Source organism: Mytilus trossulus, chromosome 4 (genome assembly GCF_036588685.1).
Source record: "Mytilus trossulus isolate FHL-02 chromosome 4, PNRI_Mtr1.1.1.hap1, whole genome shotgun sequence".
Classification (NCBI taxonomy): Eukaryota; Metazoa; Mollusca; class Bivalvia; order Mytilida; family Mytilidae; genus Mytilus; species Mytilus trossulus.
The window spans coordinates 90,403,919-90,429,256 of NC_086376.1; the positions used below are offsets into that span (position 1 = coordinate 90,403,919).

The window sequence follows — 25,338 nt, forward strand, 5'->3', positions numbered from 1 at the left end:
GACATTGTCCGTAATAATCTATGACATTTAGAAGAAGACGAACGTTTAAATTTTAAATATTTTGTAGAACATAGATAATTACTACTTTACATATAAACAAGAAATGTATTAGTGGATTGGATTTACATACGACATCCATAAACCTAAAAATCAATAGATTTTATTGGTTCTATGTATATCGAAGTACCAAAAACATTTCTTATGGTATCAGAAAATTAAAATCTTCAAGCATGTTTTGTTTGATATCTGACAAGGTTTCTGATGGACGTGATATTTAGATTAGATATTGAAGCATAAATTTTAATTTTGTTTACAAAAGGAGACAGTGAACTAACGTACTGAAGCCTCATAATTTTGTGACGTTGGAGTGCATTTTCTCTTTCTCGGACAAGTCATCGGGATATAAAAAAAATGCTTCAGTTTACTTGACAATGTTAAAACAGAACAATGTGGAATATATCTTGGAGGATTGGAATTATATTTATTTTACAAAAAATATGTGGTATGAAACTGTTATGTCGTATAAAATATGTCTGTATTTGCGCACAAATTATCTTAATTAAAAGAGAGCGTTCATTTCGGTTTGAATCTTTTTTTTTCTTTCTCACTTATGATTTTCAATATTATTTTTTTTAACAGAAAACAGTTTGTCTTGCAGTCCACTTATGCCACAGAATAATAATTTTAACGATGAAAAGGTAAAAACTATGAGAGTTTAAAATTTTATTCTTTTAAAAATGACAGTTAACTTATTTCATTGATGATGTGTTAAAATAATGTTAAAGAGCAATACTTTTTATAATATTCCGTATTAAAATAATATTAAGATGTGCTATCATGTATTTGAAACACAATTAATTTACGAAGAAAACAGATTAAAAAACGGAAAATTGCATATGTGTCTGTATTTTTATCTGAACAATAAACAAATAGTAACATATTATACTATGTAAATACGAAATTACTTTATGATCAATTATAAGTAGTATTTGAAATCTAATTAATTTCTCTATATAGATAATTTCTATATAGCCAAATTTAGCATATTCAATAAAAAAACATTTCTGTCATTTATATCTTTTTCATATTCAAAGTTGAAAGCACAAGTACACAATGTGGAAATTGTGGATGAAGATGGACATGTGCTACACATGCGAGTTACACATAAGAAGTAGGTTTGAAGCTTGTAAATAGTTATGAATCATTTATATTTATTTATATTTACTTATATTTTATGCGTTTCCCCCAGTTTTAGTTTGTAACCCGCATTTGTTTTTTTTTTGTCATTTCCTATCGATTTATGAGTTTCGAACAGCGGTATACTGCTGTTGTCTTTATTTAGATATTAAAACAAGTTTCATAATAAGAAACATGTTTATACCTTATATATATGTGTCTCTAGTAAATATTTCAAATAAATAATGATTTAGAAAATGGCAAAGTCATCATAACACTTCAAATTAAAAACAAAAGGTTTTTGTTGTTTTTGTTGGAATGTATAAGTACCCGGCCATGTCCAAGCTGTGTTTTTGTTAGATGTATTTCTGTTTGTTTGTATCCATCTGATAAGTTAGGTTTTTTCAATTTGATATTGTAGTTCATTCATTCTGTTACACAACTGTCCCTGACTGCTAACATGTTTAACCCCGCAACGTTCTGCATTTATGTGCCTCAGTGTACCAAGTCAGGAGACTGTAATTCAGTGGTTGTTGTTTGTTGCTATTTTACATATTTGTTTTTTTTTGGTTCAATGTGTGTACATTAATTAGGCCGTTAGTTTTTCTCGTTTGAATTGTTTTACATTTGTCATTTGAGGCCCATATAGCTGATTACGCGATATGAGCTTAGTTCGAAGTTGAAGGCCGTACGGGGACCTTTAGTTTGTTGTGTCATGTGTACTATTGTTTGCCTGTTTGACTTTTTAATTATAGCCATGGCGTTGTCAGATTTAATTTAGATTTATGAGTTTGACTGTCCCTCTGGTATCATTCGTCCTTCTTTTTTTCTTTTTTTTTTGATAGCTGTTACATATTTGGTTGACTAAGTTTTACGTGCAGTGGAAGGAAAACATAGGTAAATGATTCTGAAGGAACAATTTTATACAGCAATTCATTTAATAGGCTAACTGTTAAGGCAAGTCTTACAATGGAAAACACAGGGAATTATAAAAAAAAATGCATCGCTGTATCCATTCAACAAACCCGGAAGTCAACCAGTTTGCGATGAACAATCACTGAATGAAATATGTTGTCGATTATATGTTTTGGGTTCATTCAAATACAAAACAAACGTGCATAGAGGACTTAGTTTAGAATACATGGGTGCATGTTTCAATAATTTCCTTTAATATTACAAGAAACTCGTTTCAATTGACTTTCATAATTGATAACTTAGTTGCGTTTCATGCTAAATTTAAATGCATGGTTTAATGGCAATAAAGATTTGAATTGAATTGATATTATTTGATAACTATGTCAATATACGAAAGTTTACTAAAGGCTAGTAAAAATATGACATCGACATATTGCTGATAAATATTCTCATACTAGTTAATACATTGTGGCCAATTGCATGGGCACATCTCCAATTATAATATCGGATTTTAATCTGATTGCATTACCATATGCGTATTACAAAAGCTTGTTTACTGCACTTCTTCGAATTTATATCTCCATTCAGAGTTGACGTGATTGCAAACGTATACATCACAAACCAAACAATCCCATACCCATGTCAACTCAATGCCGGGTAAAGTCTATTGAATGAAGTAACCAACCAGAAAGTCATATCAAATCCAAGATGTTAAACTGATATAATTTTTCGATCAATCATCTGCATACACAAGATTTCAATTCCTAGTTTCATGGGATGTTGGTTAGAGATCGTAGTTGTTATATGCCTTCCCTTGTTTTTTTGTAAATTTATTTTGTGTTTTCAAATGGTTTATAGTCATTTTTATAAATTTCCTGAATATAGAACATTGAATTTTCGAAAAACTAAGGATTTTCTTATCCCAGGAATAGATTACCGTAGCCGAATTTGGCACAACTTTTTGGAATTTTGGAACCTAAATGCTCTCCAACTTCGTTCTTGTTTGGCTTTATATATATTTTGATATGAGCGTCACTGATGAGTCTTATATAGACGAAACGCGCGTCTGGCGTACTCAATTATAATCCTGGTACCTTTATTAACTATTAAAAGTGCACAGTATTTGTATAGTAGCTTTCAGATTTAGATTAGAATTTAATTAAGTTGGTCTGTTGTCACTGTTCCGGACAATATGAGTATTTGGACCATACGCGTATGGTCATGATCATACGAGTATATACTCATATGGTCGGGGTAGTGAACACTCTGTTACAGTTTACTTTTAATACTTCTAAACTCTTCATATGGTCTGACCGTTCATTAAAAAGACGCTATCATATAGGTAATTTTATTATTACATTATATTAAAAAGATAAGCTTAATAAAAATAAGAAGTTTCACATAGTTAATTTTACTTGATTGTCAAATTTATAGTAAACACAGTTTATACCAATTGTCCTTACCGATGGTCATTACCTCTTTGTTATTACGAGTGAATGGCAATATGTCGACTAAAAAAATCTTTATGAACGGTTACACAAGAAGTCACTGGAAAGTAACACAGTTTATTTAAGTTGTATTTTGAATATGGTGTCTTGCAGTCATTTTACGATATTTGAGATCTAAAGTTTCTTAAAAAACCGTAGACACTAGAATGGCCAAAGACCTCGGTATCACTGTACGCAGCTGCAAAAAGGGTAGCTTTTCACTCGCAAAGAAAAGGTGTAAATGAAATGGTCTGACCAGAGGAGTATACGCATATGGTCATGACCATACGGGTATGGTCCATATACTCATATGGTCCGGAACATCGCTAATAATCTCTATGACCATCTCTGACCGTGGAGATGAATATTCCGAAGCCTTCAACAGTAAGCTATGATAATCTTAACAATTAGTAATTAACAATTTCATATTTTTTTTGGAAAATTTATGGTACTCGTGATGCTCTGTTGATGATTATAAAACTAACACATAGTATAAATAAATAGACCAAAAAAGGGCTTTTAAAACACAGTTCATGGACTTCATTTATGAATACTTTCTTGTTTTGATTTGACCCATTTTTCACATACCGTATAGCGGGTTATTTTCGCGGGGTGTAAATTTTCGCTTATTTTCGCGGATAGAAGAAAATCGCCAAAATAAATTCCGCCAAATTTAAGGTGTACATGTAAAGGTATTAATAAAAGTTTTCATACGCCAAAATAATAACCGCTAAAATATTTCGTATACCTTGTTTAATGAAAATCGCGAAATTTTACACCCGCGAAAATAACCCGCTATACGGTATAGCAAGGTCGAGTATGATATAACCGTTGTTTTTTCATATGTTAATAATTAAGATCACAAGACGTGATTTTGCCCGTTATCTCTTTGTAGAATTATGATCGGATTGAGTAGTTTTAATATCAATTCCAATGTTTAAATCTAAAAATCATATGTCAAGGATTATATTAAACAAAAATAACTTAAGGAACAGAAACAATCTAGAGGGACAGGAATGTAAAGTGAGAAAAGTGAAGTAAAATGTCAACCAGATTAACCACAAAGACCTCACACAGAAACAAAACAGAAAACGTCTCTTAGTACAAACAACGATTCAAAAATGCTTGCATAAAGTTCTAACCACAATCAATTGACACATAAACTAGTTCATATCAAAATGATATTTTTTGTCTTTTTGTAGACTTCACACTCCAACATTAAGTCTAAGAATATATGATGGACAGTACCGACAAATGTATTTAAAGGTGAGTAGCTAAACCACGAGAATGAATATAAGGTGCACAAAAAGTATGGTTAAATCAAGAACATTCAAGATACAGGAACCGATTAATTAAATATGATGTGTTGTTCCCCTTTGGCATCCGTTATCTAAGAGGCTAATAACATTAATTATTGAGCTTTCGGTAGATAGCATAAATGATGGTTCGATTTCATGGACCCTGTAGCAATAAAAAATCTTCTAGGACACTCCCCTCGTTGATTATTTCATAAGGTTGATTTGAATGTCCTATATGATTTAAACATCCGTAAACTACCTATTGCCTTTAATTTCAACCATACACTCAATTAGTTATTCTTTCAGTACTATGTACATAAAAATCGACTACTGTACAAACACGTCTATATCTGTATTGCTGAATCCTATATCACCGATAATTAACGTACTTCACTTGAATTTACAAGCTTTAATTCTATGAACACAAACCAAAATCTAAACAAATAGAATATATTGTTCAAGTCATTAAAACGTTCATAGTTCTTCGATCTTTAGTATATACCGATTTATACTGCAGTCGTGAACAATGTTTTCTCTTTTCTAATTTTAATCCAGTTATGAAATGTGAAAACAATTTTTTCCAGAGATCCCAGTGTTATATGACAGGGTATATCGAGAATATTACAGATTTTTTTGTTTCTTTGGACATATGTGGAAAACTAAGGTAAATAGAACAGTACTAAATCAATACTTGTGTACACTGTATTGGTTAAAAAGAGACCAGATAAGCAATGACTTTTATAACATTTTTTTTTATATGAGGTTTATATTTTTGCTTCTGTAACAAGCTTCATCATTAAATGTTAAAGAACTGTGAACTCACTTAACGGAAGCCCCCGATACCGATAGATTACCAAGTGCTCACGTATGCATATGAGGAGTTGTTGGGTGTCCTTCAGTGAGATGAAAACAATACGACACAAAAACTAAAAGATATCAAGTGTGTAATATATGGATTTCAATGATCAACATAATTTTATTGAATATAACGCATGGTCTTAACCACCACTCAATATTTCCCACAATCACACGCACAAATCCAGAAAAAATATAAAATGAATTAACTGAGAATTGCACAAGAATTTGTTGTTCGGTTGCCTGTATTTTTTTGTTATAATTTTAGTGAAGTGATACGTCATGGAGATAAACGATATGTTATTAAGGAAGATACAGCTTTTACTGAAGAATATGTAAGATATGTAATTATATGCAATTTACTGATTTTGCAAAACAAAATAAAATAAAAAAAGAAGAAAGCGAGAGAGAGAGAAAAGATGCATTATCACTGAACTAGTATATATTTGTTTAGGGGACAGCTGAAGGACGCCTCCTGGTGCGGAAATTTCACGCTACATTGAAGACCTGTTGATGACCTTCTGCTGTTGTTTTTTCTTTGGTCGGGTTGTTGTCTCTTTGACACATTCCCCATTTCCATTCTCAATTCAATTAATAACCGAAGTTTGTACATAAGAGATAACGAACTACGTACGGGAATTCCAATTTATAATAAATGTCTAAATACTACAATGTGTTCTTCTATTGAAGACAATATCTTCTTCTCGCTGCATTGAAGACCTGTTGGTGACCTTTTACTGTTGTTTATTCTATGGTCGGGTTGTTGTTTCTTTTACACATTCACCATTTCCATTCTCAATTTTATCTTATTTGATTTTATAGGTACAACCTTTACACCGACCACAGTCGCATGGGAAAAAGGAAAACAGAATTGTATGTAACAGAGAGTTGCCAATATACGGGTCCAGGCAGAGCTCTACTGTGGTATTTATGAATAAAGAAAGTTAAAATTTATAGGTCTAGCATTATCCTTTAACTTCACGTCAAATTCCTCTGACAAATGAACCGCACTGTAGAATTGATGGATTTGTATAAAGACTGTAGAAAGTTTATCCGTGATTGATATGTACTCTCTTCTGTATTTTTAAAGTTATGATGCATTATCTATTGTATAACACTGTAGTTTTTCTCTGTGGATTATTTACTGACCAACAAGACACATAATTGTAGATATAATTAAATATGTCAATGTGTTTATAAGTACCGACACTAAGATCTGAATTTTTATCCTTATGTATAAAACATGTTTTTACTGTACCCCTTCAGATTAACTATAAAAGACAAAGACGATCTACATCAGAAACATTAATGATAGAACTATATGTTGTTATGGATTATGCACTGGTATGTTTTTTAATGATAATGGTGCAAAATTGTTTGAAATTATTTAAAATTAAGGAATGTATCTCCATCATGCAGAGCTCTGATTCATTGCTCTGCTTTGAATATACCTTTATGTCTTTTTTTGTTTATAATAGCTCTTCGTCTTATTAGTAAGCTTTGGATTTTCAAATATTTTTGACTCAAGCATCACTGATATGAAGAGACATTGATTGTCGAAAAAAATAAAAAGTAAAATCACAAAAATGCTGAACTCCGACGAAAATTCAAAACGGAAAGTTTCTAATAAAATGACAAAATCAAATGATAAAACAAATCAAACGAATGGTACAGGCATTTTCAGATGTAGTAAATGGTGTGTAGAAAATGGTGGATTGAACCTAGTTATATAGCGCTAAACCTCTCACTTGTATGACAGGCGCATCAATTCCATTACATTTACAACGATGCGTGAACAAAGCAGACATAATAGGTAAAATTGACAAAATAGGGCCACATCAGTCATCACCGTGTCACAATCTCAATCAGAGCAAAAACAAACAAATACTTAACAAATAAGCACAAACAAGCATATCTCAAATTTAACAACCACGTTCATTACTCACTTATATTTGTATTTAAATCAACCCATAAAGACTTGAAATATTTGAAGTCCTGTGACTAGGAACTTTGGTGTAGAATCGCGTGTTTTGATGTCGGAATGTAAACGTCATACAGGTAGAGTTATAAAATAATGTTGTCGTTCAAAGTTTTTTCAAAATTATAATTTAACAATAACATAATGGCGGGATGTTTAAAAGTGCAGAGCCACGTCATATGTACAAAAGAAACAAAAACACGTACAAAGCACACCAGCAAAAATAGAAGATAATACAAACAACAAATGAATGGGATGCATAAGTACCGAGCAACGTCAAATGAATATCACCAAAAACAGACCAAGCAGTAAAAGTGATATTTTAAATAATAGAACACAGACAAATAAAATAACAATATAACACGTTATTAAGATGATAAACAACGTCAGTACGCAGAATCTATACTGAAGTTCACATCTGGTGCAGAAAAATTGGCACCGTTTATGTTATTAATGACCATGTATCGTAAGTCAAATTTGAAACTGACTACATGACTCTCAGCTCGGAAAGTATTTAGCTCACCAACTTATTTTAAATTACTTTGAAAGAAGAAAAACTGTAAGTTTAGCTTTGATTTTTTTCATCTGACTTTTAGAAAGTATATTTGCTTAGGTACAATTAACTTCATTTAATTTTTAATTGAGAACTGTGCCGATATTTTACTCTTTTTTGGTGGAAGATGCGACGATGGCAGATTTAACGTTAAATAAGCATGTGCAATGATAAAATCACATAATAATATCTGCATTCACAACCGTTTGTCCGATCAGCAAAATTATCATACTGCCATTAAATACACATTTGTAATGAAAGATTAGGAATGTCAATCTCGTCTTAATCACGTTATGTTTTTTGCAGTTCAGTGTTTCTGTTGTCTGTTGTTTTATTCTTCTAGTTGTTTCCCTCGGTTTTAGTTTGGAACCCAGATTTGTTTTTCGTTAAATCGATCTTTGACTATTGAACAGCGGTATACTACTGTTTGTCTTTATTAAGCATTTGTGCTTAACCGTTTTTATCAACAGCGAGAGTTTTGGATGGCAATAAGACCAGGCTCGACCCACATTTCCCCCTTAAAATCCCTTTGTACCAAGATAGAAATATGGCAGTTATAATGAAACTACGTGTGTTTATGTATATGTTGGTGTTTGTTTTTGTTGCAGTTCAGTATTTCTGTTGTTTCGTTGTTTTCCTTTGATATATTGTGCGTTTCCCTCAGTTTTAGTTTGTAAGCCGAATTTGCTTTCGCTTAATCGATTTATGACTTACAAAGAGCGGTATAATACTATTGCATTTATTCATTTAGAATAATTATATTCGTCAATTTACTTATCACTAATAACTATTTACAATTTATTTGCACACAAAAAAAAAAACAACATGTAGGGGCCAGCTGAAGGACGCCTCCGAGAGCGAGAGTTTCTCGCTACATTGAAGACCTATTGGTGACCTTCTGCTGTTCTATGGTCGGGTTGTTGTCTCTTTGACACATTCTCTATTTCCATTATCAATTTTAGCCTTGAAGTACATGTAGTAGGATACTGATACCATATACACATCTGAGAACAATGTTCTTCTTTAAACCATACTATGTACTAACATTGAATTGTTAATACTTCTTTTTTTTAATCTATATGTTTTAGTTTTCGGAGGCTGGCATTGGCAATAATAACGCTAAAGCTATTCAATACATCGAAAGAATGGTGAATCACATTGATCAGGTAAGAAAACTGATGGACTTTCTGAAATGTGAAACAAATTCTTTCAAGTTAACTAGGACCATCCGTTTTAATCAGATATTTCTCTTAATCAGTCAAGTCTCTTAATCAACAGTTCGAGAAATTGACTAAATCAAAATGACATGAATTTAATTTGATGAAAATAAGCTGCATACCGTAAAAACGATTAGAATTGTATATGAAAAATGATATATGAAATTATTATGTCATTAGTCCTTTCCAATTGAACAAAATAGATGGTGGTGTGAGTGCCAATGAGACAACTCTCTATCCAAATAATAATTTAAAAAAAAAGTAAACCATTATAGGTCAATGTACGGCTTTTAACACGGGGCCTTGGCTCACACCGCACAACAAGCTTTAAAGGGCCCTAAAATTACTAGTGTAAAACCATTCAAACGGGAAAACGAACGGTCTAATATATATACAAAAAACATGTACGCATTTTTGCGCCTGTCCCAAGTCAGGAGCCTCTGGCCTTTGTTAGTCTTGTATTATTTAAATTTTAGTTTCTTGTGTACAATTTGGAAATTAGTATGGCGTTCATTATCACTGAACTAGTATATATTTGTTTAGGGGCCAGCTGAAGGACGCCTCCGGGTGCGGGAATTTCTCGCTACATTGAAGACCTGTTGGTGACCTTCTGCTGTTGTGTTTTTTTATTTTGGTCGGGTAGTTGTCTCTTTGACACATTCCCCATTTCCATTCTCAATTTTATGATGTATAAATAAAGGAAACAGTAGTATACCGCTGTTCAAAGGTCATAAATCCATTGAGAGAAAAGAAATCGAGGTTTAGAACTAAAACCGAGAAAAACACATCAACTACAAAAGGAAAACAACGAAACAACAGAAAAACTGAAGTGAAAAAAAACCGACAACAACATACATAGAAACCAATTATTAGATAACAACTGCCATATTTCTGACTAATTAAAGAACATTTTAAAAACTAATGGTGGGTTGAACCATGTTTTGTGGTTAGCCAAACCTGTCGCTTTATAGCGATGCTAAATATACCACTAAGACGACAACATTACATCACTAATTAAAAAAAGAACACTCACGACAGAGAAAGGAGTAGGTCCGGTAAGGACTCATTTTGGCCTCAAATTTCAGTTTCATCTGACGAAAGATTTTGTCCACTTTTTAAACACTTAAGTGTCTATTTCACTTGATTCAATTAGTTTTTGTGAAAGATTTTAACTAATTTAGTCATTAAAAACGATCTGATTCAAGCTCAAATATGAAAAATCTCTCAAATATGCCAAAAAACGTCACTTTTCAGATGGTTTTTGTCAACAATGAAAGTGGCCGCATCCGTGTTCATCCACAACCTTTATATATGTTATGTATTATCATAAAATACAACTTACATTTCAATATTAAGGATGAACACGAATGCGGCCACTTTCGTTTTACACGGAAACCGTCTAAAATTTAACCAAAATGATAGAATTTTGAAGATTTCAGTAATTTAGCATGACTTAATGGTGCTACAACCCGATATATGTGCATTGTATTGTCAAAAACAGCCCATACTTATGTAGCAGAAGCATTCAACTGTCCAATAAATAACTAAAAGTTTACATTTTAACAATTTTGTAAAACTGTTATATTTTGGGGCCAAAAAGGGGTCTTACCGGACCTACTCCTTTATGAATAAAAATATTAAACGAGTGAAATCATGATAAATAAATATGAAAACAGAACAGATATAACATCTCAACAATATTATTTAGTAAAATAAGAACTTTCTCGAACATTCAGTATATCTCTAATTATAAAGTAAGCAGTACACAATCAAACAATCCATCTGTGATGTGAAGTTATAATCTTAACACATAAATAGTGCTACTTTGCTTTTCCTGTTGTGCTGTGACATACCAGGTACTGACAGATTGATATGCACGTTGACACTTTTGATTAATAAATGCATGTGCCAACACTTAAAGCTGTTGATTAAAACGTAAAAGTTGTGCTTTTATACTCAAACTTTTCTGTGTTATATCATCAGTTTCTATGTACGAAATTAAAGTTTACTGAATTATGCGAAAGTTGATGAGTAACAAGTTGATTGCAGCAGCAATTTTCGAGTGATTGCATCGACAAATTTATAATTACATTGATCGAGATTTTACATACTGTAAACTAAGGTAAAAATGTCATATTTAAAATGTCATATTTCCTGTTTGGTAAATTAGAAATTTAAAAAGCAAGTTGTAGGGATATTCAAGTTGACGTGTGCTCTTCTTATTCCCATAATATGACGCTTGTGCATTCGAAACGCATTTTACCAAATCGTATCGGTTCGTATTTATTTACCAAAAGTGAAAGTAGTAAATTGAAATAGATGTACTGTCAAATAAAAACAAAAGAATATTTCATTTGATAAAGATAAAGTTTGAAATATTTCATAAACGGTAATAAGAGCAAACACAATTATTTGAACATACTACATTTATAAAGCGCTTTTGTTATTCATTTGCACTAGTTCGATACTTTTGCTAGATGACTGTCTGTTCGATAGAATGCCATTATCACAGTACTCAGTGATTTGGCAACTGCACAAACAATAATTTTAAACTAAAATTCCCCGTTGTTCCAACTCCTAAGATAAACTTGGCTATTCTTATATTTCTCTCGTAGTCATAAAGCTCCTAGCTACGTTCTACACAAAAATACCGAACTACAATGCAAACTCAATAAGGAGAAGGCAATATTAATCACGCCAACAAAAGAGGTGAAGTTGACATTAATTTTTAATTTTAAAATTACTTAAAAACAAGTTGTTTTCGTTGATAATACTTGTACATACCGCATGTTGTATACATACTTTTCAATGAAGTAAAAATCCAGTAGATATAAGTAAAGGGGTAAGCCAAACACAAACAACACTGTAACGTTTAAACATCCCATGTTGTACGCCAAACGCACGTTTAGCAAACAAAAGAATCATCTGTGACGTTAGAATAAAGTAAAAAAAGTGTCAAAATAAAGTATGCAGTTGTCGATGTTTTTTTTTTTATAGATATATTCACCTATGGGTATCCGAGTTTTACTTGTTGGTGTCGAACTATGGACCACAAAACAAGCAGATACGCCATCTACCGATGCTACAGAGTTATTAGACCAGTTCCTTGGTCATGCTAAAAAATCAATAAGACAAACAGTTTCTGTCGATTATGACTTTATTGCACTGATAACGTAAGTACAGTTTAAGTTGACATTAAGACTCATCAGTGACGCTTACATAAGAAATAAATGGAAAGCTAAACAAATTTACTTTTGCAATCAGTAAATCTACGAATATGACTGTGTAATTGATATTCATGTCAACGCCGAAGTGATGATTACTGGGTTGGTTAGACCCTCGTGGATGAAACGTCCACCATCAGTGACATCGACCCAGTGGTGTAAATGCTTAGCAAAGGTACCAGGCTTAAAACACTTATACTAAAGTGCGTGCATTTGACAGTCACAAAATAAGTCTCATTTATGTATTTCCAATATAGAAGGTTACATGGAATATATAGGATTGTTATCATTATAATGAACTCATCATAGATACCAGGACTAAATTTTGTATATACGCTAGACGCGCGTTTCGTCTAAAAAAGACTCATAAGTGACGCTCGAATCCAAAAAAGTTTAAAAGGCCAAATAAATTACGAAGTCAAAGAGCATTGAGGACCAAAATTCATAAAAGTTTTGCCAAATCCAGCTACGGTAATCTATGCCTGAGGTAGAAAAGCCTTAGTATTTCAAAAATTCTAAATTATAAATTTCAGTGGAAAATCATTCGGAGGTCAGCATGTCGGTATTGCACACGTCAATGCCATGTGTGGTGACCACTCAGGTGCAGTGATACAGGACGATAGAACCAGTTCCTCGCGTGAGCTTAAATCAGCTGTTATATTGGCACACGAGATAGGTCATGTATTGGGAATGTTGCATGACGATGCGGCTTGTACATGCCTAGACCCAAAAGATTGTCTAATGAATGCAGACATAACGTAAGTTACAGGCTCAAAACACTCATCTTTTTGCGGCAAAATGGAAAAATTACAAAAGTTGTAAAAAGTGAAATAATTAAAAACCCAAAGAACTCCAAGAAAAAATCAAAATGCAAAGTCCGTTTACAAATGGCAAAATCAAATGCTGAAAACCATCAAACGAGTGAAAAGACAGCTGTTATATTCCTTTTATAAGCATTGCATTGTAAATTGTATAATTTAATTATCTCTCGGCTGCATCATTGGTTACAGTATCTATATATCTGTTTCTTGTGTAGGCAGCTTCCAACGTCCTTTTCATCATGCAGCGCTAAAATTATCAAGAAAGTCAAGGAAACCGGTCTCGCCCCTTGTCTATACAATGTTCCTGAAGTAGTATATAATGGTCCGATATGTGGGAACGGAATAAAGGAAAAAGGAGAGGTTTGCGATTGCGGTGGAATACAGGTAGTGAATACATTCATTGTCTCCTTGTACATCTTTGAGTATACATATATTAAGCTTCATATTATGGTCAGTAGTAGTAATCATTTGATAAGATTAAGTGTTTTTTTATATGTTCGTGTAAAAGTATCGCGTACGTTAAAACAAAACCATGAATAATCGAACGCAGACGCACTGAATGATAATCAATTTGATATATCATATTCAAGAATAAGAAAACAGTATTGGAAGAAAACAAGTATTCAAAGAGATTTGCCCAACTTACAAGAGCAATTGAACTTTCGTCGTTTAATGGTTCTAAATATTTGGGCACTTTGATAAAGTTCCGTTAGCCCATGATGTAAGACCATTGTAAATAATATCTAGTAGGCTTAGAGATACTATTAATGATTTCGAAAAAGAAATGACAGTGTATGTAAACAAAGTAGTTGTTGTGGCGTTAGCTTGGATAATGTAACGAAAAATACAACAAACAAATACACCCATAAAACAAAATATTATGTAACACGAACACCACAAAAACCCATAGGATTAACTAATTTAGTGACGAGAGTTCTGAAGTTTTTGTTTTTGAAGTTTCAACGTTGTTTTACTCTTGAAAAAAAAAAATAAGAAGGAAAGGGATTTTAACAACGATACACGAATCACAGAATATGTTTGGAAACAAGTTATGGTATTTTAAAACTGACTTTTGGATTCAAATGATTATCAGATGTAACAACAACAGATAAGACTGCAACAGCTTAGTAAAGATTATAAACACTTAATCTTTTTTCAGGAATGTAAGAAAAGTCTATGCTGTACAGACGCCTGTCAACTTAAGCACGGAGCAAAATGTGATTCTGGTGGTTGCTGTCACCAATGTCAGGTAAATAAAATTATTCCAGTTTAAAAAAAAAAAGATAACCCGGATTTGTTTTTATCTCAATCGATTTATGACTTTTGAACAGTGGTATTCTACTGTTGCCTTTATTTATAAAAAAGAAACAAACACAAGAAAATAATATTGATTGTAATAAATATGCTTAATGGGTACCAACAGAAAGTAAAACCACAAAAATACTAAACTCAGAGGAAACTCAAATCGGAAAGTCCCTAAGTCCTTAATGGGTACACATGAGACTATAAATCCCGTTGCATTGAAAAAATATATATTTTGAACATTCACAATAATTTTTATACCAAACGTATAATGTAAATGATTGTACTTTGGTTGGTGCTTCAGGTTGTTAAGGCGAACAAGTTATGTAGACCAGCACAGAATGAATGCGATCTGGACGAAGTCTGTAATGGGAAAAGTGAACAGGTACCTGTACATGTACTTTATTGAATTACAATGTTCTTGCAGCAGGTTTTCTACTGATTTTGGTTTTTTCTTAAACGATAGCAGTTTCTGTATTATGGTCTAATGCTGTATAACATATTTGTTTTTAATCGTGTTATTGAATTTAGCTCTACAATCTTACACCATGAATAAAAGAAATAAAAATATGACGCATCATTTCTAGTGAAGTTATTATCTATCTGAATAACTTGTGCTGTGTTTATGCCATTTCAAAATATTTATGCAGTGTCCAGCTAATTTGTACAAACAAGACTTATATCAGTGTGGACAAGGATCAGATGTTGGTTATTGTTATAGAGGCCAGTGTCGTAGTAATCTGGTACAATGTCAACAAATTTGGGGCAGCAGTAAGTATCTATTTAAAAAAAGTTCTCTAAAGTTACAGTGTAACGTGTTGGCGTTCGTACATTGGAACAAATAAGAAAGAAATTTAAAAAGTTGATATGCAATCTTAAAAGAGTAAAAAGAAGAGTCTAGAAATTAAGATGGCAGTCGGAAGAATTCAGCTTGAAAAATAAAGCTGTAATGAAAGTTCTAGATTGAATTCCGACTCCTGGCCCTGAAGACATAAAACTTTCGAGTCTGTTTTTTGTACTCATCTTCAAACTCAACCAATTTTTGTGCTCAAAACACTGAGCAAAGTTTTATGACTGCAATCCCTGGTCAACTAATGGAAGGTTGTGTGTAGAACGCAATTTGATAATAACGATCGGCATTATAGTCTTCTCTTGGTTTGAATATTTGTTTTATTAAAGTATTTTTGTTTCTTTATTATTTTGATTTACATTTATTTGTTTTTTCATAGCTGGTGAAACGGCTCACGATTATTGTTTCACTGAAAACAAAAAAGGCAATGCTAGTGGAAACTGTGGAACGATATCAAATTCTACCTATAGGAAGTGCAGTGATACGTAATTATGACGATTTATTATTTTACTTCTTTAAATATTTGATCTTCCAACTGGTAACACTGTTTGTACCGAAAGTTTTGATTTATTATACAGAAGTTTGATACATTTGTCATGTTTTTTTTTCTGTAAATATAAAAAAACCAATGGAAATTCTATTGTGATAAATCTAAAACTGAAACGCTCTATACAATTAGATAACACTATATTGTTGATTTATTAATCGGCCGTATACCAAAACAAAAGTTGTCATATGGCACACAATATATACACTTGATCCTACTTAGAGAAATATGAATAAGATGACAAGGACACAAATTGGAAAGGCACATATACAACAAGCATGTGTCCCCAGTACACGGATGCCCCGTTCGCATTATCATTTTCTATGTTCAGTTGACCGTGGAATTGGGGTAAAGCTCTTATTTGGCATTAAAATTAGAAAGATCATATCACAAGGAACATGTGTACTAAGTTTCAAGTTGATTGGACTTCAACTTCATCCAAAACTACCGTGACCAAAAACTTTAACCTGAAGCGGGATAAACGGACGTACGGACGCACCGCACGAACGGACGAACAGACAGAACTGTAAGTTACTTTGGAAATAGACAAAGCAATAACAGAACTTTACACTGTAATAGGTATCATTCCAAATTTTTTAGATTTAGTCCTGAAAAAGCATAATAATGATAGGCAAATACGTCTTGATAAACATAAAGAAAGAGTAACTCTACGGATAATTTTTGTTGAATATATTGCGGACTATTTTCTTAATCAAATAATTAATTTTTTGTCCTGGAAAAAGAAAAGATATTTCATGTAGATTCGAGTGTCTTGAAATAAAATATTCATATTTTCCCCTGTATAGTGATAAGATGTGTGGTGTTCTGATGTGTGACTCGAGTATACCAAACCCTGTATTTGGAGGAGGAACACAACGAGTGATTGAAAGACATTTGACACTCCCTCCACCTCATGGCCCAATCACATGTAAGTAAGTATCAGTTATTATGATTGGAGTTTTGATTTCGATTTCGCAATTTTTTTTCTCGAATGGAATAGTTTCATCTAAATTAAATCATTTATTGCGAACCGTCTTTTCAACACACTCATCTCCTATTGTTTAATCTATTAAACTCTTATTAGTCCTATTGACCCAATCCATTTTAAAAAGAAAAAAAGCATGTGATGTTATATTTATTCGATATCAATAATATATTTTTAATCTGTTCAATATTAACACTAATTTAATTATAAAAAACAAATGATGTCTGATAAATTTTTTATCATTGTTCCTATTTTTTTTTTTAAATATTTGTTCGCGTTTTGCAAATTCAACCTGGAAAATGACAAATGTTAAACACTGTTTTGACAGATGCAAGCTTTCTAAATTAAATCTTTTTGTATTGAAGAAATCCTTCTAGAAGAAATTTATAGGTCACAGTAAATAAACTACACGGAAAAGAAATTCTATTGAATAAAACAATAGAACTGACTTAATTTGATTGAGCAATAGTTGATGTTGAAAAGTTTCATTTGGATCGCAAAAAAATAAATAAGATGTGTGTAGTTTCAAGTTTAGGAACGTCTGGTCCCTAATGCTCTTCAACTTTGTTCTTTATTTGGCCTTTTTAACTTTTTTTTAAATTCCGGGGTAACTGATGGGTCTTTTGAATACGAAACACGCGTCTGTCGCATATGAAGAATTTAAGTCAGTCCTGGTGTCATGGTAATTTGGTTTATTCATGAGATCTCAGCTAAAAGGTAAAATCACAAAAATACTGAACTAAGAGGAAAATCTTATCGGAAAGTTCATAATCACATGGCAAAGTAAAATAACAAAACATATCAAAACGAATGAACAAGAACTGCCATATTCCTGACTTGGTATAGGCATTTCAAATGTCGAAAATGGTGGATTAAACCTGATTTAATAGCGCTAAAATCTCACTTTGATGACAGTCTCGTCAAATGTCGTTATATTTACAATGAACTAAACAGACATAATAAATAACAGCAGTCATCTTCGTGTAACAATTTTAAAAGGAACAATTTAACAGAACACAAAAACATCTATTCTGCCTTGCGATATTTCCATCGGCTGTAAGACCACTGATGACTAGAAAAGTTCAATCATGCTGCCTGCACTATCATCAACGCGGTCGATTAAGACAATGGGAATGATAATTAAATTAACGTGTTGCAAAAGGAGGAAAATACATTATGGTCAAAATAAAACTTAAATATTCTAAGTGGTCCTACTTTTAAATTCATAAATGTATTATCTCAATTGTAATGTATGTGCACATTCAAAAAAATGTTGTTTTATAACTTTAAACTTAGTTAATTTAGTTTAGTGGTCACAACATTAATTCACTGTCGTTTTAGGGGCACCACAATTAACCTTGGCCCTGATGTTCCTGATCCTGGATTGGTGGATGATGGTTCCCCATGCTATACTAATACAAAAACACTTTCCAAAGGCATCTGTTTAAACAGAAAATGTGAAGATATCAAGACGATATCGATTCCAAGCTGTCCAGTTGATGTAAACGGAACTAAATGTTTCGGCAATGGGGTATATTTTTCTATAATAAACTAGTACATAACAACGCACGAAACGCATCGCTATTTTGCAGACATAATTATATCTTTTTTTTTAAATCGGGGGAAAGTGAGCAAATAGATACATACTAGTGTGTTTTAATGATATACATGAAAAGTATAACAAAATACCGATTTTCAAGTCAAAATATAATGTGGAAGTCCATGTAAACAATAAAATGAAGAACAACTGCAATATTAAACCCCGTACACAATAGGACATTAAACTAGATGACAACTAGATTGGTTCATTTAAGGGCCAATTTGGACGCTTTGAATGGGGCTTAATTTGCATTAACTAAAACAACTAAGGAAGTTAAGTTTGAACCGATCTAACTTTAGATGTGAACTCAAATATCCAATGCATTTTTATGTGTAGTGTGCACGCAGGGGTTCGGATTAGAACGATAAAGATATTAAATTAAAATTAAATATAATATTAACGCTTAATGTTTTTTTAAGATTGATTCAAATTTAAATAGATTAAAAAAAAAAGATAGTGTACATGGGTGTATGTTACTTGGTACAGACAGATTCCGAAGAAAATGGTGGGTTAAACCGGAATTATAGAGAGCTAACCATCCCATGTGTATGACATTTGTTTATAGTTTCGTTATAGTTACAATATTGGTAAACAACTCAAACAGACCTAATAGGTTAATATTACAGGGATCTCGCTGCCAAAACTAATTACATATTTAACTCCATGGATTGTTTTATAAACTTTAACACTAGATAAAATATCTTTAATGGGATCTAACAGAGTTTTAAGTTTAGAGTTTGAGTCACGCTGGTTTAAATTTAGATTTAAAAAATGTCCTGTACCAAGTCAGGGAAATTGCCATTGTTACATTATAGTTCATTTCTGTGTGTGTTACATTTCGGTGTTGTGTCTCTGTTGTGTCGTAGTTCTCTCATATTTAGTACGTTTCTCTCAGTTTTAGTTTGTAAGCCGGATTTGTTTTTTCTCTATCGATTTATGAAATTTGAACAGCGGTATCCTACTTTTGCCTTCATTATTAGGGATTTTAATACTAATGCTGATTTGGCAGTGAATGATATCGAGTTCCTCGTCATCTGTAATTTTCAAATTTTACACACTTCATATTTACACAATTCACATATAATCCGGCTGGCCACTTTATTACCGGTGACCTCAACATTGTAAATACCACTTCTCTAAGAAATGCGTTATCAAATAAACTCATCATAGATACCAGGACTAAATTAAGTATACGCAAGACGCGCGTTTCGTCTACAAAAGACCTACCAGTGACGAATCAAAAAAGTTAAAAAGGCCAAATATAGTACGAAGTTGAAGAGCATTGAGGACCAAAAATTCCTTAAAGTTTTGCCAAATACAGCTAAGGTAATCTATGCCTGAGGTAGAAAAGCCTTAGTATTTCAAAAAATTCAAAAATTTGTAAACAGTAAATTTATAAATATAACCATATCAATGACAATTCATGTCAGCATAAAAAGTGCTGACTACAAAAGGTCCAAGAGCCTAAATCCATCTATTGGAAATACAACTTTAAAATGTTGATGGATTCAGTCGAGGATTATGCCAGGCAATGTGCTAAGCGCGAAAAGATAGGCGTAGGTAGAGACACTATTCCCGAATGGATTCATGCAGTAAGGTCTTTGATACAATTCAGAATTAAGAAACTGAATGGGTCTATCAATGCCCATGATACGTCAATCTTTAAAGACCCAAATGTTGCAAAACACTTATCCTACCTCCATGACAAATATGTTGTTGTCCCCGCAGTTAAAGCCCCAAACAACACCGTTTTTTTTTGTTTGTAAAACGCATTACATTAACTGCTTGATACACATATACCCTAACGACACTTACCAAAGAGGAAATCCTGGATAATCATATGTCTGTTCTATGTTCCTTTGAAAATTCAACCAAAGATAAAGAACTGCATATTCCATCACAGAATTGGATACCTAAACTCCATTAGTGTCCTTACAGACAACGGTATCTTGCTGGGTCTTCCAAGTGCTCCACGAAACCTCTTTCGAAATTATTAACATCTATTTTATCAGCAATCAAAGACGGGCTTCAAAATTATTGTGAAACTGCATATTCTAGATGTGGCATGAATTAGATGGGGATACTTAAAAATTCCAAAGATCTTTCAAAGTATATACAATCTAACTCTCTTTCATCTCGTAATGGTCTTTTTGTCTTTTCTACACTTCCCACATTCCAAACTAAAAGACAAATTAAAAAAGTTGGTATTGATTTGTTTCATAAAAATAAAATGGCCAACGTAGATACAAGTATCTTGTCTTAGGGAGGGATAAACCTCTTTTTGTAAAGGATCATTCTGATTCAAACAAAAAATTCTCTGAAATGACATTATTGGAGAACGTGTTTTTCAACAGACTGTCGGCATTCCAAAGGAAACAAAGCGTGCCCCTCTTCTTGCCGACTTGTTTCTTTATTATTAAGAGGCTGACTTCACACAGGAACTTCTTAGGAAGAAAGATAAGAAGTTAGCAGTACCCTTTAACTCTACTTTCCACTATATACTAAGTAGATGATGTTATTTCACTAATTAATTCAAAATTGTGTGACTATGTTGAACGCATCTATCCAATTGAACTTGAGATAAAGGATACACCAGATACAGTTAAGTCGGCCTCATATCTTGACTTACATCTAGAAATTGACAATGAGGGTCGATTGAAAACAAAACTTTACGACAAAAGAGATGATTCAGCTTTCAAATTGTGAACTTTCCATTTCTAAGTAGCAACATTCCAGCAGCAGCTGCATTCGATGTATATATCTCCCAATTGATAAGATATTCCCGTGCTTAAATTCCCTATTAAGATTTTCTTGATAGAGGGTTGCTGCTAAATGGTTAAGTTGAAATCATCTCTTCGTTAATTTTACGGACGCCATCACAATTTGGTTGTCCGTTATGGAATTACCGTTTCACAAATGATATCGGATATGTTCTTTACGTCGTAACTACAATATCCTTCTCTTTCATAAATGTGACCTACCAAATTATACTATTTACCGGATTTCTTATCACATAAGCAACACGACGGATGCCACATGTGGAGCAGGATCTGCTCACCCTTCCGGAGGGCCTGAGATCACCCCTAGATTTTGGTGGGGTTCGTGTTGCTTATTCTTTAGTTTCTATGTTGTGTCATATGTACTATTGTTTGAATGGTTTTTTTTTCATTTCAAGCTATAGCGTTGTCAGTTTAATTTCGATTTATGAGTTTGACTGTCCCTCTGGTATATTTTGGCCTTCTTTTATGTGCTCTTTAAATTTCTTATATCGACCTATTTCAATTTTCAAGTTATCACTGACACTATCGTTTGTTTTTAATTGTACCAGTAGTCTTTCGTTTAAATACTTTTCAAATTTATGAGTTTTGAACTGATATCTATATTTGAAAGATTTTCAGTAGTGGTTTTGTCATATTTTTCTTTAACAGTAAATGATTTTTTCTAGTTATTTTAAAAGGTCTAGCGTTTTATAGTCTTCTTCATCAATAGTAAATCATTTAAAAATGTAAACATACATTAAAGAAATAAAACAACTGACAAAAAACGTTATAAACAAAACTTTTCATTGTTCTAACAAAGAAAAGCTGTGAATTAAATAGCAATGAACTCATCATACGATTTAAATTGTGTATTCCAAATGATCGTTTCGTCTACTAGAGAGTCATCGGTGTACATAATTTGACAACGACCTCAAGATCAAAAACGTTGATAGAACAAACTGTAGATAGTATACATTTTCGCGTTAATGTAAAACACAGTAAATACAAATGCAAATGTACACAGTACGAATTGTAAGGGGGAAATAGCGTTAAATATCAAGATAGCAATTCAGAGCAAGTCAAATCAGGAAGCATATGCATTCATCTTTTAGTTTTCTCGTTTGAATTGTTTTACATTGTCTTATCGGGGCCTTTTATAGCTGACTATGCGGTATGGGCTATGCTCATTGTTGAAGGTCGTGCGGTGACCTATAGTTGTTAATGTTTGTGTCATTTTGGTCTTTTGTGGATAGCTGTCTCATTGGCAATCATACCACATCTTCTTTTTGATATATTGTTATCTATATGTTTATTGGGATCAATGTTCTCTTATCATTACATATTAGTCCTCTGTGCATATACATTTCAAATGAATTGATTTTTGTCGTTTCAAGATATGTAACAATCTAGATAAATGTTGGTGTAAGCATGGATATACCAGTAGTGATTGTTCTGTAAAGATTGTCATTCCAGGAAGAGTCCCGGAAAAAAGTAAGTATTAATTCATTTAACGATGTTTTTGTTTGTTTTGCAAGAATTCAAAATACAACATGTAGATCTATTAAGAATATAGCCCACACAAACCTACCTTTTTTCATAATATTGTTACTTATAGCTTAAAAGGATATGTTTCAAAATCTTATACAATCCTTGTTATGTTTTTATAGCTATTGAAAGAAAAAAGGTGCTGCAGTTAAATTTTCAATGGTTTATATCTCGAGAAAAAACATATGAACCCTTCATTTTTATCTGCCTTTAAAGTTCCTTTATCAATTTATTACAGCATTTTAAAAAGCATATTATTTTGAAACAGAGAAGCAAGCATCCTTAAGATAAAATTATTAAAATTGAAAACAAATTTAACTGATTAGAATGTTGGCATTGTTTGCCTTTCGAATCGACTGTAATGACATTGTATGTTCTATGTTTTAGGTCTCACTGTTATCCATATAACACTAATATCAGCTGGGGGCGGGATTTTCATACTTGGATTGACTGCTGGTATTATAGTTTTAATCTGCTACATGAAAAAAATAAAAGGTATGTAAATTCAGTTACCTGAAATTCCTAATCTTTATTTTTCATTTTATACTTTTTTGAATTACAAAAGATAATCCTTATTAAGTTAAAAGACAAGAGGAACCTAATTGGAATATGAAAAAAAGGAAGAGATACGATAAGTGCCATCATTTAGCCCCCGAAATTGCGAAAATGTAAAATTTATTGAAAAAAAGCTGTTCCTCATGTATCTTAAATACAATGACAAGATATTAAAATTATATTATTTTGATACCAATAGCAGTTCTGTACTTACTTTAATACTTGTGCAGCCCTTTAATGTTTATTTTTATGACAAAATTAACAAAAAATAGATTTACTCATAGTCGACAGACGAATGTCTTGTGATCAATTGCAAAGACTTTATTTTGTAGATTTTTAATATTTTAGGATTTTCGCATTCAAAGGGTAAACACAATGGCCTTATAATACCTTGTTATATATAAAATGTAAAACGTATGATTAAATATAATCAAGAGGGACAATATGTTAGATCTTTATCGTCCGAAAAAATTCCTAGAAAAATAAAAAAAATGACAAAACAAGTTGACACCAATGCCAAATTTCAATCGAACAAAAGCATAATACTAAATTACTTGATATGTACACATGTTGTGAATAATAAGTTTTGGAAAAGTCTTTAGAATAGCGAAATTGTAGTCAAAAGTAAAATACAAGTAAGACCTGATAAATACACCATTCAAAAACAATTCATTTTAAAATCTGACGATAGCGAAGAAAAAAAATGGATTCTAGAAGAAGCTCTGATTAAACTATAAAACAATTTAAGGTGTCTGACTTTATATTGGGCACCAAAAAATCTTTTTTTTCATACTAGTATCATTTTTTTCAAATATGTGTATCACCTTTTTAAGATGAGAATTTAGACTAACCTGTGATGATATTTAGTAAAAATTCTTACAAGACATGATACTTTAGTGCAGTATATATGTTTCAGAGGAAAAGAAGAATCATAAAGATAAAGATAAAAAGAAGAAGAAGCATAAAGATAAAGAAGAAAACACAAAAATGGCATGGGGAGAACAAAATGGTGACATTACAAAAAAGAAATCTGTTGCTTTTCGACAGACCAAAATAAGGCCAATGCCTCCTTCTTCTCATCGTCTGTAAAACTATGTTCGGATAGGGATCGACCAAAATGAATAAAGAATTTCGAAAACATATTACTCAGACTGTAAGTCAAACAAAACTATCTTGATAAATGAAAAGATTGAGCACACAATCAAATTGAACTTCTTAAAATGTTTTATCGGTGATGAGTAACATTTTCATGTGACGATGACTTACCTACTGATACAACCTACGTCTTCGTGGGATAGACACGTATTTTCTTGATTTTGTTTCATGACACATCTGTGGACATCTTTTGGCGTTTACATAAACCTGTGTTATATGCATTTCTTTGAATAAATTTCAAATACATAAACATGACATAATTAAAAGTGGACCCAGTTTGTTTTCTGTACAAAGGTTTAGTGTTCAAGTCAAGACAATTTGGTTATCAATCAAAAGCAAAAAAATGCAATAACACAGCCCTTTCCAAAACGTATCTTGCTGTACCCCGGATAGATTTAGTTTCATTGTATCAAAGGATTTTTCGATGATAATGAAAGCTGTGTAAAATAAAGTTTCGATAAAATTTTTGATTATCTAAAATATTTTGTGTTTTCTATACATTACATAATTTCTTCT

General features: G+C 32.2%; 1 protein-coding gene across 1 annotated transcript; it reads left to right on the forward strand.

The window, feature by feature from the left end:
* The first annotated feature begins 279 nt into the window (after positions 1-279).
* Positions 280-25,338, forward strand: LOC134716898 (disintegrin and metalloproteinase domain-containing protein 11-like). The gene is made up of 21 exons (XM_063579913.1): positions 280-502; positions 640-698; positions 1,095-1,171; positions 4,781-4,844; positions 5,461-5,540; positions 6,000-6,066; positions 6,554-6,655; positions 6,998-7,075; positions 9,351-9,428; positions 12,477-12,652; positions 13,237-13,461; positions 13,740-13,908; positions 14,684-14,773; positions 15,131-15,211; positions 15,477-15,597; positions 16,056-16,161; positions 17,030-17,155; positions 18,550-18,739; positions 22,962-23,058; positions 23,500-23,607; positions 24,584-25,338. The coding sequence occupies exons 1-21, from the start codon at positions 448-450 to the stop codon at positions 24,754-24,756; spliced, it is 2,322 nt and encodes a 773-aa protein (XP_063435983.1). The 5' UTR covers positions 280-447; the 3' UTR covers positions 24,757-25,338.

Coding starts and splice junctions, on each gene's coding strand:
- LOC134716898 (XM_063579913.1), top strand. CDS start 448: ATGTGGAATATATCTTGGAGGATTGGAATTATATTTATTTTACAAAAA. Junction 5,541..5,999: donor GACATATGTGGAAAACTAAG/GTAAATAGAACA, acceptor TTATAATTTTAG/TGAAGTGATACGTCATGGAG. Junction 17,156..18,549: donor CATGGCCCAATCACATGTAA/GTAAGTATCAGT, acceptor CTGTCGTTTTAG/GGGCACCACAATTAACCTTG.